The 16,324-nt window shown below is 42.2% G+C and overlaps 1 protein-coding gene across 24 annotated transcripts in view; it reads right to left on the bottom strand.

Moving 5' to 3' along the window:
* Positions 1-16,324, bottom strand: part of LOC140268295 (muscleblind-like protein 1) — a 44,194-nt gene that overhangs the window by 21,826 nt on the left and 6,044 nt on the right. For 6 of the 24 annotated variants that reach the window (XM_072363084.1, XM_072363088.1, XM_072363093.1 and 3 more), the window contains exons 1-2: positions 11,089-11,655; positions 2,976-4,023 (exon numbers count right to left, since the gene is read on the bottom strand). In XM_072363084.1, coding sequence (XP_072219185.1) covers positions 2,976-3,149 — 174 coding nt within the window. In that variant the 5' untranslated portion in view covers positions 3,150-4,023; positions 11,089-11,655. Of the gene's footprint in view, positions 1-2,975; positions 4,024-4,367; positions 4,553-10,161; positions 10,469-11,088; positions 11,669-15,262; positions 15,453-16,147; positions 16,307-16,324 lie in introns of those variants that run through there. The other 18 variants (XM_072363089.1, XM_072363092.1, XM_072363095.1 and 15 more) reach the window with 13 other exon arrangements.

Genomic DNA, 16,324 nt, shown 5'->3' with positions numbered 1-16,324 from the left:
CTCTTACCATGCAGGTTTATATATGAACCTGGTGGGTGAAGGTGGCGTGCGTGTGTGTGTTCATGGTGTAATGTGAAACATATTGTAAAGAGATGGGTGTGGCCTGAAGTAAATGAGGCAAGAACCTGACTGAGCGGGAAATCAAGAAGAAGGACCCAAGTGGGAATGAAACAAGCAACAACAAGTTCATTCAAAGCAGAAAGTAACCCATATTACTTCAGACTGAGTCTGGTATAAACTAATGAGGTAGGCATTAGTTCTAACGCTTCTGCAACCCTAAGCTATCATCATACTCCAACCTAATTGGGAAAGCATTATTGTGACAAGACAACATAAACACGAATAAATAAACTCTGCCGTTTGCATCGCTGCCTGAAATGACCCAGTTTAAATTAGCACGTGCTGCATATGTCGTCAATTCATCTGTTGATAATATCAGTTTTGACTATAAGCATGTTGTTTACACAGATTCCAAATCAGCATATTACACCTAACCTATCTGCTGGGCAGTTAATCATCAACAGACCGAGCTGCAAGGCTGACTACAAAGTCTAGGCTACCATGATCCCTCTCTAAATATTTACTCTGCTTCAACATATCTGAGCTTTCTGTGCTGCACCAACCCGACAGACAGTCAACCCAAAGGGGCTGTGCTCTGGGGTTTAGGCCATGTCTAAGGCCAGTGAGCACCCACAGACGCATGTAGAGACATTCAAACAAAAAGCAACACGCACTAAAAGTTTCAATTCTGTGGCCTGATGAAAACTTGGATCTGACAGAATGTCTCATAAGCAGTTAGAGCGTCTAAATTTGATTGCTATTGTCGGCACCATCTCGTAAAAAAGAAAATAAAAAAGTTGAAAAAGTACCTAAACGTTTTTTGGCTCAGCTCGGTATGAGTATTTCCCCTGCTCTAATTCTTTCTGACTAAACGTCACAGACTGATGCATGGTTGAGGCTTTTTTTTGTGTGGGTAGCTGTGACTGTACGTGCGGAAGCGTGTATTTTTCTCTCTGTATGTGTAACATCTAAAACACAAGCAAAAAAAAAGAAAAAAGAGATAGAGTGGATGTTGGGGGAAATGACTTGGTTTGGGTGTGACCTGCTCAGCTATGCACTGGTGATCATGTGAGACCTGTTCTATTTATACACTTCTCAAGAAGAAGGTCGATCCTCTCTCACTGGCAGAAAGCGTGTGCTGGTGTCCAAGGGGGTGCATTCGTGTGTGTGTGTGTGTGTGTGTGCGAGACTAGTAAAAAGAGTGCAATATAGCTTAATGTAACACTACTCATCTGAGAGTTTGTCCTATTTCAACCGCTCAGTTTGTGTTAAAGCGAAGTAGGACAACTGATGTTTCAGCTAATCCGTTTCTGAGGGTCTGTGTAACAGGAAAACCTTTACAATGTGGTGAAACAGGTGTGCCTTGTATAGTTATGCGCGATCTACTTGTGTATACAGTCAAACAGCAACTACAGCTTTCACTTTCTGATTTCCTCTGTCCTTATTTGCTCTTTCTTTCTTTTGCCTTCTTCTGTTTCCACTGTGGGTTTAAGAGACCTACTCTGTTTTTCATTACCAGTGGAAAAAATGGGGCAAGCGGTTAAAAAAAGCATCACCCAGCTCCATTAATACATAAGTCCTAGTGGAAAATGAGTCCAAACTACTAAAATAGGCCCCTTGGGTCTTATAAAAAGCTGCCATACATCTGCCAGCTACTCTTTTCAAGTGGTGACCTTTACTTCAATGTGAATGACATTCAAAACAAATATATCCAAATCGACATTCTTCTGCCTGTTGATAAAAACCCTACTTTGCTGTCAGCGAATGGTCACATTGCACACGGTTGCTGTGGCCTCCAGACATTCAGGGGAATATCGTTTCATGCTTTTGTAGTCGTCAAATTTCTACATAAAGAATCCAGACTACTTCTGCAGCACTGGCCAACATCCCCATTGCTAATTATATCATTTTACTTGCACAATCAATTTCTAAGTTCTGGGAACACCGAAGCATCGCTATCACAAAGTCAAAAAGGGGAAACAAAGGTCTTCCTCTCTACTTATATTACTTGCCCAATCAGAAAAAAAGTATCTACGTTCCCTAATTTCTCAGTTAAATTAGATAACCTCAAGAAATAAAACTGCTGCAATTAGCGTTGATAAGACTGATGGCAAAAACTGTATAAGTCAGAGAGAATGAATGAGGAAGATAAAAAGAAGATAAAAAATGCCCATTTTCCTGCTGCAATCTAAAAATGGAAAAACTGCTGCATCGCTGCCCCCAGCTGTGCTCAAAAATACAGACGTTATAAAAAGATGCACACACATCCCCTTCTGGCTGCCTTTAGGTCGTTGCACAGGAAGTGGTTTGAGTGAGTGAGAGCAACAACGTTATTCTACCACCTTGCGCTTTCACAAGCTGCCGAGATGCACCGCTCTCAGGGCTACCATATGAGCTCGTACACATGGCAACCCATTTGTCTTCTTCTCTGTTCCTAAGCTGGCAAACTTCAGTGCTTACACTTTCAGAGGGACGATGCTGGAACAGCGTTCGTGTATTGTATAATCGATCGGAAAAAGCTGTAGAATCTTGAACAAATCCTTTTACATAAGCTCAGTGCACATGGGTCAAAACAATCTAGCCTGGTCCAGGAAAAAAAAATAAAAAATCCAATGTGATTTATTAAATATGTCAGACTACTGCATCCCAAATCCAAAAAGCTGCTTCTCCCTCCACCCCTTTGTGCTCTTGATCACATTACAGTCACATGACCAGAAATAGGTGGGACTAAGATAAACATATGCTGTAGCCAGATGGTCCACTCCAGCATGCTATTTTCAGTTTGCAACTCTATATAGTTCCTCAAAACTGTCTGTCATAATGTATGTGTTGGGTCTCTTATCTATGATCTGTTTTGCTGACTGAAATATGGCCTCTTGACTTCTTGCTCGCCACTTCTTCCCTTCACTTCTTACCTTAAGAGAGTCGAAGCAAGCGATCACCCGTCCGTTGTCCACTTGACAGCTCTTGGCAGGATGAGCAAACTTGCACTCCTGGTCGGAGCGTGAACACGTGCCCCTCTGGAACTCCCTGCATACTTCCAGTGTCAGCCACTTTGTGTCACGGATGTGTGCTATGTTCATCGCCATGGCAACACGTGGGCAAAAAAAAAAAAAAAAAAAAAAAAGTATTCCTAGCAGAAATGTGTTCAAGCACAAATAAAAGTACCTCTAGTGTTTTAATCCACAACTTTAGGGTCTTTTAAAATGTATTTTGTCGGTGTTGTTACTGTCTGTGATAAGTGAAAATAGAAAACATTCAAAAAGAAAAGTTCCTATTGATTGAGAGGACTCCTTCTCCCAGTGAAATGTCACAGGACGACTTCTGCTGTGGATGTTAATGGATCATTTTCTTTATCAAACAACAGTTGGCAAAATGATTATATCCAAGAGAATTCTTAGCGTGATAAACTGTCTGTCTTGGCTTGACTTTTTTCTTCCTTTCACTGTTTATTGCTTAATCTACGGTCTCAGTTACGACATTCCCAAGCAAAGGTGGTTATTAGATACACAGGTCAAACTGAGAGCCCTCTGATTAGGTGCAGTGAAGCAGGCAACCAAGGTGACACTCTTTGTTGTGATCTGCGTCAGGAAGGTTAAGGACACTGAGGACTGAGCGGAGGCTTCGAGGGTTGAAGGCGAACGTGAAAGGCAAAGTGGATGAAATGCTGCGTGGGCCTGGTGGTGTGCTGGGCTGCACTGGTAAGGCTGGTCAGCTGGTGGTGAGCGTTTGGCAGCAGGTGCCGTCTGGTGAAGTGATCTGAGGCCGGAGCCCAGCTGTGTGGAGTAAATGGCGATGTTGGAGGAGGGATCACCAGGTCAGAGCGTAGCCAGCGAGGGTGGTGTGGTTGCTGTCCTTGTACTTGTGTTACTGTGGTAGCAAGCGAGCAAGGCGAGGGGAGGGTGGGGCTTCAGCTGTAGAAGCAGGTCAAAGCTGCAGCAGACATCAGGGAAGGCACTTCCTCTAAGAAGAGAGTGAGGGAGAACAGAGGGTAACACAGGCAGAAAGATTAGTCTAATGATATACATAAAAAAACATTTGTGTTTATCATCCATTCCCTGTATATTTCAGAGCAGTTCTTGATCAGCAGCATCTTTAACATTCATACCACTGCTTCCATTTGCAGCTGTGGGAATGAAGAACATATAAAAATGTCAGATATGCAGGGGAGTCAGCTAAAACAAATAAAACTTTCACCCGGCCCTCTGCTCTAAATACATAATGCACACACACACACACACTCATCTCGTCACGGCACCCATACTCAAACACAAAAATGCACAAAGCAGCCATTCACAAGTTTCCACCTCTTCAAGGCGATGCGAGAAAAACTCAAATCCCGTATCACTTGCAGTCCACTAATGCAAAGCTGGCCATTACTAATGTATTTAGAGGTGAAAGATAGAAGGAGAGTGAGAGCAAGGGGGAAGTTGGGGCAAAGCATGAGGGAGAAGAGGTTAGTCATTTCCTCTCTTGCGAAGTCTTGTGAGAGCGGGGACCAATGAGAACTAGCAGAGTTGCAGCAACATTCTGGGCAGAGGGCCAGGTGAGAACAGGGGGAGGAGCAAACAGGAGGCTGACCTGTCTGCTGCCGGAGAAAGACAGACACAAAGACATAAAAAAATCCCTTTACTTACTACTTCTATGACTACCTATTTTCTCATATATAAATGGGAAATCAATCTGTCATACAACAATTCTTAACATACAGTTTAAGTATTCTTAGTGAACTATCTCTAAACGAAAAAGAAACAAAACATAACATCAATATTACATCATCCTATAATGGTCTCCCACAGAAGTCAACTTGCCTGTAGTGATAATATCCTGTTTATTATGCGACTTTCAAAAGTGAAAAGACCATGGACTGTTTTTGTTTTGTTGCAGGTCTTTCCTATTCTTGGCAAATCCATTGTGCAGCATTTGCGGGATGAATTTGCATGATTGGGTTTCCAGGGGCCCATTCTGCTCTTATCACACGAGCACCGAGTCGCCACACCCTGCACAGAGAAATCGCTTTCCCCAGAAAAGCATGTGCACCCTCAGCGATGCAACGGACCGAATGAACTTTACAACACTCTGTATCAGAGCCCAGCAGCAGTGCAGCTTGAGCCATGATGACCCAGCAACATGCAGCATGTTTAGAACGAGTGAAGGAGAAAAGTGCTTATTTTTTTCCCCTCGGATGACCGCTACAGCAAATGCAGCATTACTCCTACAGATGACTTTTGCAAGGGAGGTGCAATGATATATAAATCCTACAAACACATTACACTTTTTATGTTCATGCATAAAAACTCACTACATGAGCAAATCAGCTGCCATACCATGGATGACAGAGGTGAGATGAAAATATATGAAGTTTTTAACGTTGTTATTTAGTTCAACAAGAAGCAATAATGTCTGCCCAAAACCACTGAAAGCGACTAGATTTAATGTTATGTTTTGGAATAAAAAAACCCTTCCAATATGGCATTCCATGTTGTTTTTTTTTACATGTTTCTTTCCCATGAAGTTCTTCATCATCTCATCCTCACTCCTGTGAAAGTCAGCCCTGATCATGTGTGCCCTTGGACTTGCGTTTTAAGTATCATATATTGCTGATATTACTCACTTTTGCGCCAACAGTTCATATTGATAGAGCTAATGTTCACACACTTTATTACACACGCAGACCTAAGAAAAGATGATTGAGGACCTGCTCTGATGAAAAGCAACGGCTTTTCAACCAAAGGCACAAGCAATAGTCTTCGGTCAAATAGGAGTTTAATGACTTCAACCATCTAAAAAATAGAGAGCCCCTGAGTTCTGTCTTGCTACCCAATAAGTTTCTATAGTCTCTGTTTGAGTCTGACAGGCCCATAGCTATGAGAGAAACACTGCATTGTGGTGGAATGTCAGGTTGATAATGGCCTTTTATTATTTCACTTTACCTGTCTGTTTTTTTTTTTGTTTCCTATGCTTCCAAGCCAAAGATATGATTGACTTTTTCTACGCACTCGCCACATAATACACAATATGTTCACAAGTGGATCTCGATTCTGTCCAACACCTCAACTCCATCCATATTTCAGTGCGACTGCCTGGCCAACACTCTTTCTTCCAGCATCCTCCGCAACACTTCCTCACACTCAAGGTCTTGCAAGCTGGTGCAAGGTCAGCCACAATGGAGGATGGGAATGGCAAGAGAGAGAAAGGAAGAGACCGATGGCTCCCTGTTGCGTTTTAGAATGTGTGATAGAAAAAAAAAAGTATGTCTTCAATATCAACAGATCGCCACCAGCTCACAATCATCTTCAGTCATTTATTCACTTTTCATACCTGCTTTGTCAGGTTCAGGGTCATGGGAGTGGGGTGGTGGGGGGGGGGGGGGGGGGGGGTACGCTTGGAGGAAGCTGTAGTAACCAGAGAGCATGTGATTTGAACCAGGAACCTTCTTATTGTAAGGTGATAGTGCTAACCACCACACCTCCGTGCAACCCGCTCACAGTCATGTGACGCCTGAAAATGCCTTAAAGGCATACATAACTTCTGACATGAAAAACAAGTCCACACAAAATGCAAACTGCACTCACTGGCAGTCAAAATTCATCAGTCATCTTAACGCTGCTAATTCATTACAAAGTTTTCTTAAACACAGAGAGGTGTTTTGTTAGGATCTGAAACACTGGAGTAAGGAAGGAATAACTTTGGGCTGGTGTTGAAATGGTGTTTTTATTGCCACTGCTAGTAACCATGAGAAAGGGAAAGGAGGGTGTGGTCCACAGTTATGATAAGACTTCCTGAAAAAACAAATTAGCGACTCATCATAAATGTAGTTAAGCAAAAAGGGACGCCACACATTCATGAGAAGCCGAACTCCTCGGCGAACAAATGAGAGCAGATCCTCACCAAAATCCAACGTCCGATTCTGTTCCCTACATCTCACCTCTACACAAATCTTAGTTTTTGTGTAACTCTGCCAACAAACGTTCAAACTGCAATGATGACATATCTCCACCTCAGCTCCCGCCTAGGAGGAGTAAGCTAGCGTTAACCGATCCATTATCAGTGGAGATATGCCGCTGATTATCCAGAACCATGTGCTTTGCTTCGACGCTGCCTGCGGAGACAGAGGCGGTCATTTCTTCTGGCTTGTTGCTGTTCAGTAAAAGGGAGTGGTTTTAGCATGTGGACAAAGGTGGAGTCAGTATGACAGTTTGCTGATAGAGGTCATCACAGTGGACAATGCAGTGGGAAATGCAACTCCGCTGGCCTTGCTGGTACTGCTCCATGAGCTCAGTATATAGTTTGTCAATATTGTCCTCACTGACCTTCGCCTACATACAAAAGCACGTAGATATTAGCTCATACACAGGCACTCGAGAATCTTCTTTTCTGTCTCTTGATGTTTTTGAATTGATACAAACACACAATGACTGCTAAGATATTTAAGAACAATAATATATGGCCATAATAAGAATTACTATTGTCATTCTTGTTATTGTTATTATCTTCCTTGTTGTCATCATCATCATCATCAACTTATTACCTTGTCTCAGCAATCAGTTTTACTGAGTTATTTGTCCTCTAATTATATAATGTGGATCTGAAAGTGGGGCTTTAGCTAGGAATCCAAAACAAACAATGCCTATTGATTCTTCTTGAAGCAAACCTCTGGAGACAATGAGATCTCTTGTTTAGCATACACAGACTATGCACATATACACACACACACACACACACACACACACACACACACACAGACAAGGGACACAAATGCAAACCTTTGCAAAAACACAAACCTCGGTCTGTCCTACCACGGAGAATCTCTAAGCTGTGGTGAATATCTATCTGTGTGCAACACTGCATCTTTGTGTACATGTGAGTGTAAGGATGTAGTGAAATCATCCGACAGTGAGCATAATGACTGGCCCTATAATATAATGAACGGCTGAGCTGCAGGCTGATATCTACCCAAAATTTTCCTGTACTAGATGAGTGAAGAAGGATACAAATTAAATAAATGAGGATCAAAATACTGCGCATAAAAAAACAAAAACAACTCTGTCCTACATTAACAGATGTCACCCAATTGAACATCTATGAGAGATTCTGGACAGTCTTATTAGTTGGGAGGATATCTTTTAGAGGTAAGGTGTTAATCCTTCCAGCAGAGTTGAGGGAAGTGTGAAATCCAGGCCTGCAGAGAACCTATTCAGATCATGGGGGACCAACGCCTCACCAAGACATTGTTTAGATAATGTTCTCTTTTATTAGAATCCAACTACATGTATCTTTTAACTCAGAAGTTACCCTAAGGAGAAAAAGGAAACACATTTAAACAATAAGTAAAAAAAAAACACAGTGTTGGCCAAAAAAGGATATTTTCGACGTGGTTGATGTGCCAAAAAACACTGTTGCAGTTTTTGTCTTGTAGCATCAACTGTCTCAAACCACACTCACTAATGTGTTAAAATAATCCCTTTTTCAGTGTCTTAACATCAGTCATTATGTTCATTTAAAGACTGCACACATTGCGAGCATTCAGAGCTTCCACTCGGTGTGTATTACATGCAGACAACATTATGAGTGTACCAGAATGGGAATCCGTTTACCTTTCTTAAAGCCTGCTTCAGCTAATCTGAGAAAAAAACGAACAAATTAAGGTATACTGTTGCTTTTAATCTATTGATATTGAGAGAATTTACAAGTATATGTGTGGTTTGTGGTAAAAAAAAAAGCTATTTGTTGTGAGATGGGGACGATTTTAATGCTTCAGCTGTTACTCCTTACTAGATGGAGGGTTTTAGCTGCCAGGGCTGTGTGGAGGATCAGAAACAACTGTGGTAAAGAAAATCTAAGACAAGCTCAACTTGATAAGCGTAAATGTGGACGGAAAGTTAAAGACATAAGTGGATACGATTTAATACTAACTTCACTAAAAGCAGCGTCGAAATATGCTCATCCTGCATATAAGCACTGCAGAGGAAATCATATAAAGGTGGCTATTGGTGCCGTACCGCAATGTGTTACTCAGACACAATCCTGAAAATCATTAAATGTTGATAAGAACAGAAGCAGATGAGTATCGTGTCAGGTTAACAAATCCTTAATCATTGAGCCAATAAGGAACTGTGCTTCATCAGCTTTTGAGGGCAATTTATATTAGCTTAGCTTGGACTTGTGTTCAGTGGAGGGTGTCTTTCTCAACCAAATCTGTGAGAAATTGTAGCTCAAAGGGGTTGAAATGTGATCATAACATCAGAGGAAGAACTATAGGAATCCCCATGTAACAAAGGCTTAACCTGTCAGCGCAGACTCAACCATGTATATAATCCTGTCTGTGGGGCAGATTCTAAAGCAAAGGAGGCACACATAAACAGACAGCAATTTGCACTACAGTTCACATGTGCATACAAGCATACAAAGTGAGGGCGATGTAATCTTTGACATTTTTTATTGCTATATCCACAGTGGCAAAAGCAGGAAGCTACCCAGGCTTATGATAGACAGAAACTGACAGTCCACCTGCTGCAGAGCTGCCAAGGGGGATTTCACAAAATTTCCTAAATGCAATATGTCGCACATCTGTCTGTGTGATGCCTGCCTCCATGTGTGCACATACTTGGGTTGTGTGCGCTACTGTCTGAGCCACCATGGATCCAACTCAGTCACAACAACAACATTCCTCATCATTGCCCCAACCACGGACACACCACCCAGAGGATACCCAGAGAGACGAGGAGGAGGGCAGAGGTGGCGAGGAGAGGGACAAAGACAGAAGGCGAAAAAAAAAAAAAAATCGACACTGGAGTTCAGATCTGTGAAGATCGGCCAGCTCTCACACATGTGATTTTTTTTTTCTTTTTTAACAGAATGATGACAGACTGTTTTTAGAGAGAGCGACTGCTTATGAAACAGGAAATACATTGAAAGCAGTAAAACATTAAAAACACTGTATTTTAGAACAAATGACTGTACAGTACAAACATACAGCAGTTTTAGTCCGTTCAAACTATCACGATCTACTAAGACAAACCGAACTTCTTAAAGAAAGAGACATGCGATGGGGCAGTCTCAAGTAATATTCCAATGGCTTGATAAAGTAAAGCGACTTACTTTCACTCCTGTTTAAAAATAAACAAGTAAAAATCCTCCATTTACTGGATGTTCTCTCTTTCCCTCCTGTCCCTCGTTCCCTTCTTTCTTAAACTTTCTTCCTTCTCTGTTACTCCCCCTCTGACAGACGCATGCAAACACTTACTTAGTCAGACACACACTCTAATACATACACTCCCACAGACAGTCACCCTCTAACACACTCTCTCCTCCCGCGACCCGGAATGCTTGGCAAGATTCTACTGTACTGAAATACTGCTCACCATATAAGGTAGCAGCAGCTTCACATGTCACACATAATTTACATACGTTCGGGAGGGAGTTCTCCTTACACACCATGCACACGTTAGAAACACACAAACACGCATGCAAAAGCACGCTTCCAACCTTTAGGCTGACACAGCGAGGGGAAGATGTTGAGAAGATTTGAACCGTTCTTTGTGCTGACCAAGCCCTGCAGGATAACTCTCAACATGTTCAATGTTGAGTCAGATGGAGAGAACGAAAGCTGAGTGGGCGATGTATTGATCCCCTCCACTGCTTCCTGGAACAACCACCATTCTCCAAACACACACTCAAGCGCACAAACGCAAATTTGCTTGCGAACTAGCGCTACCCTCAGGAAGTAGCTATTGTATGACTGTCTGCTTTGAGCCAAGAATGTGTCTTTCAGTTATGTGCGTGTGTGTGCATGTGTGTATCCTTATATCTATAAAACATGCCGCAACAAATAGAAGTTAACCCAATGGTCCACACGCTAAACATACACACAGCAGACACTAAGGCCAACCATGTCTGTATATGTGCTGTATCTGTGCTCCACTACAGGGAGACTTACTTTGGAAACTGAAGCCAGAAGCACACACAGAAGGAAAGATCTAGATAAACCAACAAAGCAGAGAGGAAGGTTATGAACCAAGATCTTACCTCTCACATTGCTCTCCAGTTAGTGTGTGTGTGCTTCCGCGTGTCGACTGGCTCTGTATGCTTATGCGTGTATTCAGACAGGCCGCGACAGCAGACCCTCAGGCACCGGCTGGACCATTCTCAGGCAGGCAGGCAAAACACAGCAAGGCAGAGCGACTGGCAGAGGAGAGGCAAGCGAGTGAGCGAGTGAATCAGCAGCGAATGAGTAAAGGAGCTGTGCGGAGCAGAGCACCAGAGTGAGAGAGAGGAGGAGTGTTTGTCTGTGTGTGTGTGTGTGTGTGTGGGTGTGTGTGTGTGTTGCAGTGCTGGCTGTGTGCGCTGGTGTCTCTCCTCCCTAGCGTCTTCAAGTGGCTGAGCTGGGTTGTGCAGAGCTGTGCTGAGTCGGGCTGGGCTGTGTCTTTACCGACTCCCCAGCCTCTGGATCGTCTGTCTGCTGCAGGGAAGTGGTGCTAGCAAGGCGGCAGTAGCAACAGCTGGGGAGAAGGAGGAGGAGGAGGAGGAGGAGGAAGAAGAGGAGAGGAGGAGGGAGCTCTAACTGCACTGGTCATACAGATCCTGCAGTTCCCTCTCCCTCCCCACCCTCCAAACTAAAGCTGGCCACGCCCCTCCTAAAACAACACCAGGAAGTATTGGTTCAGTTACAGCAGCGCTGCCCTTGCTTTTCCAGTGAAGCTGAGGAAGGAGAGAGGAAAAAAGCAGGAAAGAATAACCAGGAAAATACGGCAAGGAGAACAAGGAGTAACAAGACAAACATAGGACGATACACTGAAAGGCAGGGAGTTAGAGGAAAAAAACAGAAGCACGACAGTAATGTCACATACAACCAGAGAGAAGAGAGTGAGAATGACATGTGAAAAAGAGAATTATGAGAATATGGCAGTTTGAAAAAATGAATAGATTAAGAGGTGTGGATGAAACAACTATGGAAAGATTTACAGGGAGTGTGCGACAGATTGGCTTCTGTCCGGCTTCCCTCTCTCCACTGACATTCTGCTTTGGCATGCAACCCTCTGCTCAGCGTCCCACCAGCTATTTCCCATACTTTAACTGCATTAAACAGTGAGCTGAGCTAAATCAAGCTGTGGTACTCAAGTATACAGTCAGAGTTGCATAGAACCACCGCAAAAAGATGCCGACTATTGCTGTCCGTTGCGGGTCAGACACACTTCACTCGTGCAACTGCTGCTCCAAACTCTGCACCGTTGCTGTTGACGCAAAGCCTTTGCAGCTTTAGCTCTTGGATCAAGGGGAAAGCCAGAGAAACCAGAAGATCCTTCAAAAAATTTGATTTGGACCTAATGCTGCAATATCCGGGTAGCTAAAGAGATAGTGGCCCTGGCAGCTGCAAGAATTCTTACAGAGTTTGAGCCGTGAGCAGAGATTTGCTACTTATCGTGCACATTGTATAAAATGCACTGTGATCACAGGGAAATAACATTTATAATGTTCTGTTCGGTATATTGTAAATAAATGCTCTGCACTGTTTTTTTATTAACAAAGGAAGTGAATTCGAATAAAAGTTAAATGAGATCACGTGTGTATATATTCCTAGGGTGATGTACGATGTACACTTTCTTAGCCGTATTTGCTTAAATATACATGAAAAAATGTCTCATAAATATCCGAGTGCCTCACGAAAGTAAAAGCATCACATCTCAACTGTCTCTGAGTTCTTACAATTCCTTATCTCTTTGACCGTGCTTCTATTGCTGATTAGCTCGGTTTAATGGAAAGCTGGTGATAAGTCATCTCTAATTTACACAACATCTCCTTAAACCCCGGGTGTTAATCTTGGGTTGAGGGAGGCTCAGTGCCGGAGCGTTACCTGTCCAGATCCTGGAGAAATGGATCCGCACGCTGACAGAGAACAAAAACAACTTGTATGTCAAATTATAATAAACGATAGCACTGTGCATGCTTCGATCTATTTCCAGCCGTCAGTCATTAGTGATGGAATGATTTATTTCTATCCACAGACACAGCTCTGCTAGACAGACCGCTATGTCTTTTCGATTAGCAGAGCAATCTGATGAGTGCAAGTGACTGATAATGAAGAAACATGGTGACTGATATTGTTCTGGCGTAATAGAAGCTATATTAGCATTACCTCCAAAGATCTGTGCTCTCTGTGAAAGTCAGACAGTGACGTGGAATTTCCCCACTTCCAGTTCAACTGAATATGCGCCAGTGCTTCTTTTCTTTTTGTACTCTGCATCTTTCTTTTCCTCCTCTAACCTGTTTCACCATTCATATTCTTTATCCTTGGTTATGTTGTCCATCACTTTCTCTCACTTAGGAAAACATCTTTCTTCACTTAAACTCGCCCTTGAAACCTCCATGCAGCCAAATGTGAGTTCTACCAGCCCACGGTTAGATTTCCTCTTTGGTCCAAATACTGTAGAGGTCTGAAAGATTGGACAAATGTTCTAATTTAGTTCCTGTTTGCTGTTTGACAAGCAAGATCTTCAAGTTTCATTTTGAAAACAATCTAATCAAACATCAGCAGACACTTTACTTTTCCATTTGATACTCCTTTACCTGTTATATCGGCCAAATGGTTTGCATTTTCTATCTCACAGACATAAAAGATGGTGTGATTGTTGTTTCTTTGAGGACTGCAGTGAGTAAATGTAGCTGTTAAAGGCTGAGCAAAGAGCAAGACAATTTAACATACTGAGGTTGAGAAAACTGTTCAAGTAAACTGATGGCAACCAACCGAAAACAGGAAGAGGTGTGTATGTGGTCTACTAAAGGGGAATTCCGACAATTTAATACAACAAGATCAGTTAAATCCTCATACGGCGTATTACTCAGCCTGTACAACAGTTGTATATTGTCTTCTGTGGATCTAAAGTGACCTTTGCCAAGTCCGGGTAAGAGAAACCCTAATAACATCACCATGAAGATGCATTATGGGAATTATCTTTGCTACATGCTACCATTCAGTTCTGGATTGTCTACCTTTCGCATTTCTTACACATTTATGTCAGTAAATCAAGAAGAATTAAAAAGGCTAATTTTACAAACTCAAAAAAGTATCTTAATCAGTAATACCAACCCTAATTTTAAGGTTACACAGATTGCCATAAGTGGTCCCTCCGTCTCGGTCAAATCATTAAATTCTTACAGTATAAATCATATTCTTTCTCCCTCGTTGCTAATAAAAAAACAACTTTCCACTTTAAACTTCCCTATCATCTCAGAACTCTGCTATTTCTCAGTGCTCTGTAAATGACACTGGTTGGCAGATGTGAACTCTCACTTTGCTGCGGAAACGTCCCAGAGCTTCTGTGTGCCAAACTCTGACAGCTCATCTATCACTAAGTCTCCAAATACACATTAGACTCACATTACAGACCATCACAACATAAACTGCAATAGTGCAGTCTTGGAGAAAGGAAAACAGTCTGGAGTTCCGTTGAAAATTGACCACGATACGGCAGAGTCGCTTTTTGAGGCAGCATTTAACTCAAAGAAGAGCAGCTAGGTTGTTTTTTTTTTCTGTTAACTCGATGCAACTTAAAAGTTAGACAAATGCACTTCCTGCTGTGCAGATATGCAGCTACATTTCCCTGCTGCATACTTTGTGGTTTTCGCTTAACTTCTTTCCATTTTGACTTAGTGGAGGGAAGCAGGTGCAATTCAAGTTGTCAGGTTTGAAACACAGAGAGAGGAAATAGCTTACTGTCCTGTCCCCATCTGACACCACTGTGTGCATGCAAGTGAACACACCATTCAAGCTTCAAGCTTCAACCTTATCTTGTAGATAAAATGAAAACAAATGGAAACACCCATTGCATAGGCCTTCATTAGAGCTTTTATATATTTTTCTTTTTTTTTTAAAAAGCCAAATATGAAAATATGCCAACTCATTATACTCTCCTTTCATCTCGAACGGTGACATACCCGTAATGGAGGGAAATTTTGGTCAAATTTGAGCAAAGAGCAAAATAATGTACGCGTTAACATTGTCTAGTAGAGAGAGTTTTTCTCTTTTCAACTCTTATTAGAGGGAGAGACAATCAGTTTGCAGCTACGTTTTTTTTTAAAGAAGCAAAACACAACAACAAAGCAAACAGGAAACACTGAACAATGCAAGAAACGGCCGCACATCGTGTCACTTAAAGTCACCTACACATATTAATCCTAGAGATTTTATGAACAGAAGGTTTACCTGTGCGTTTGTCTATCGCTGACGTGCCACTGGGACAGACTAAGCCACTTCAGCTCAGGTCATGCTGATGCAATGCATTGTGGGTTAAACTGACATCTTCATTTCTCTCTTCCTCTACTTTTCTCACTCTGCTCTCTCGCACTCTCATAATAGCACCTTCTGCTTGGCAACGGCCATACCACAAATGTGGTCAGGTTTACAGTGAACCATCACTGCGCAACATCAAGTCTCCATGACAACCACTCCTTATCTCATTTGCATCTTCTACTTGCATTATGTACTTCAGCCAAATATGGTCACTTTGTTTTTTTTCCCCCGCCTATCTCTGTATCCCCTTTTTTTTTTTTATAACTTCCTCTTTACCTACATTTGCACAACTCTGTGTGCACATTTTGTGTATAACGTATACACTCAATTATCATGTACACTTGCACAATCCACTGCAGTTCAAAAACAGTCCTGTCATAACATCTGTTTAATTCTTTTTTTTTTTAAGAAGCTCAGTGTAACATGTGAAACTTGCCAAGTGTGAAGTGTTAATTATAAAAGTCACAGCTAAAGGTGGTGTTGCGCTGGACTACACCACTATGCATGGATAATATAGTTAATATATATAAGAGGGGCAGAATATTATAAACATGTGTATAACAATGACAAAAAATATATATATATTTAGGGGTTTTAAAAGTCCAATTTATAGCATTGTGACTGTGCACATGTACATATAAGTGCAACTGTGAGTGTGTGAAAAGAGGAAGAGCATGTGACATTAGAGCAGTTTGCAACCTGAGAGATAAGCAGTAAAACAAGTTAGTAAATCAGGAAGCAAGGGCTTGCGCAGGGTGTTTGTGAGATACCCCCTCGTCATCACAGGACTTCACTTACCTCTCGCTTCTTTTTCTGAGAGGACTGGTGCAGCATTCGGCCCCCCTCCTCTTCCTCCCCAAAGGACTGTGTCTATCAAACTATCACTGGAATGTTGAACCAGGACCCTGGGGCCCACACACACAGAAACACTCAGCAGCACTCAGCACCTGTCTCTAGCTGCCAGCACAGAGAAAG

The sequence above is a fragment of the Leuresthes tenuis genome, unplaced genomic scaffold (assembly GCF_036924035.1).
Source record: "Leuresthes tenuis unplaced genomic scaffold, fLeuTen1.0.hap1 SCAF_14, whole genome shotgun sequence".
Lineage (NCBI taxonomy): Eukaryota > Metazoa > Chordata > Actinopteri > Atheriniformes > Atherinopsidae > Leuresthes > Leuresthes tenuis.
Note: the sequence above shows the minus strand (reverse complement) of the source record. Positions and strands in the feature narration are given on the sequence as shown.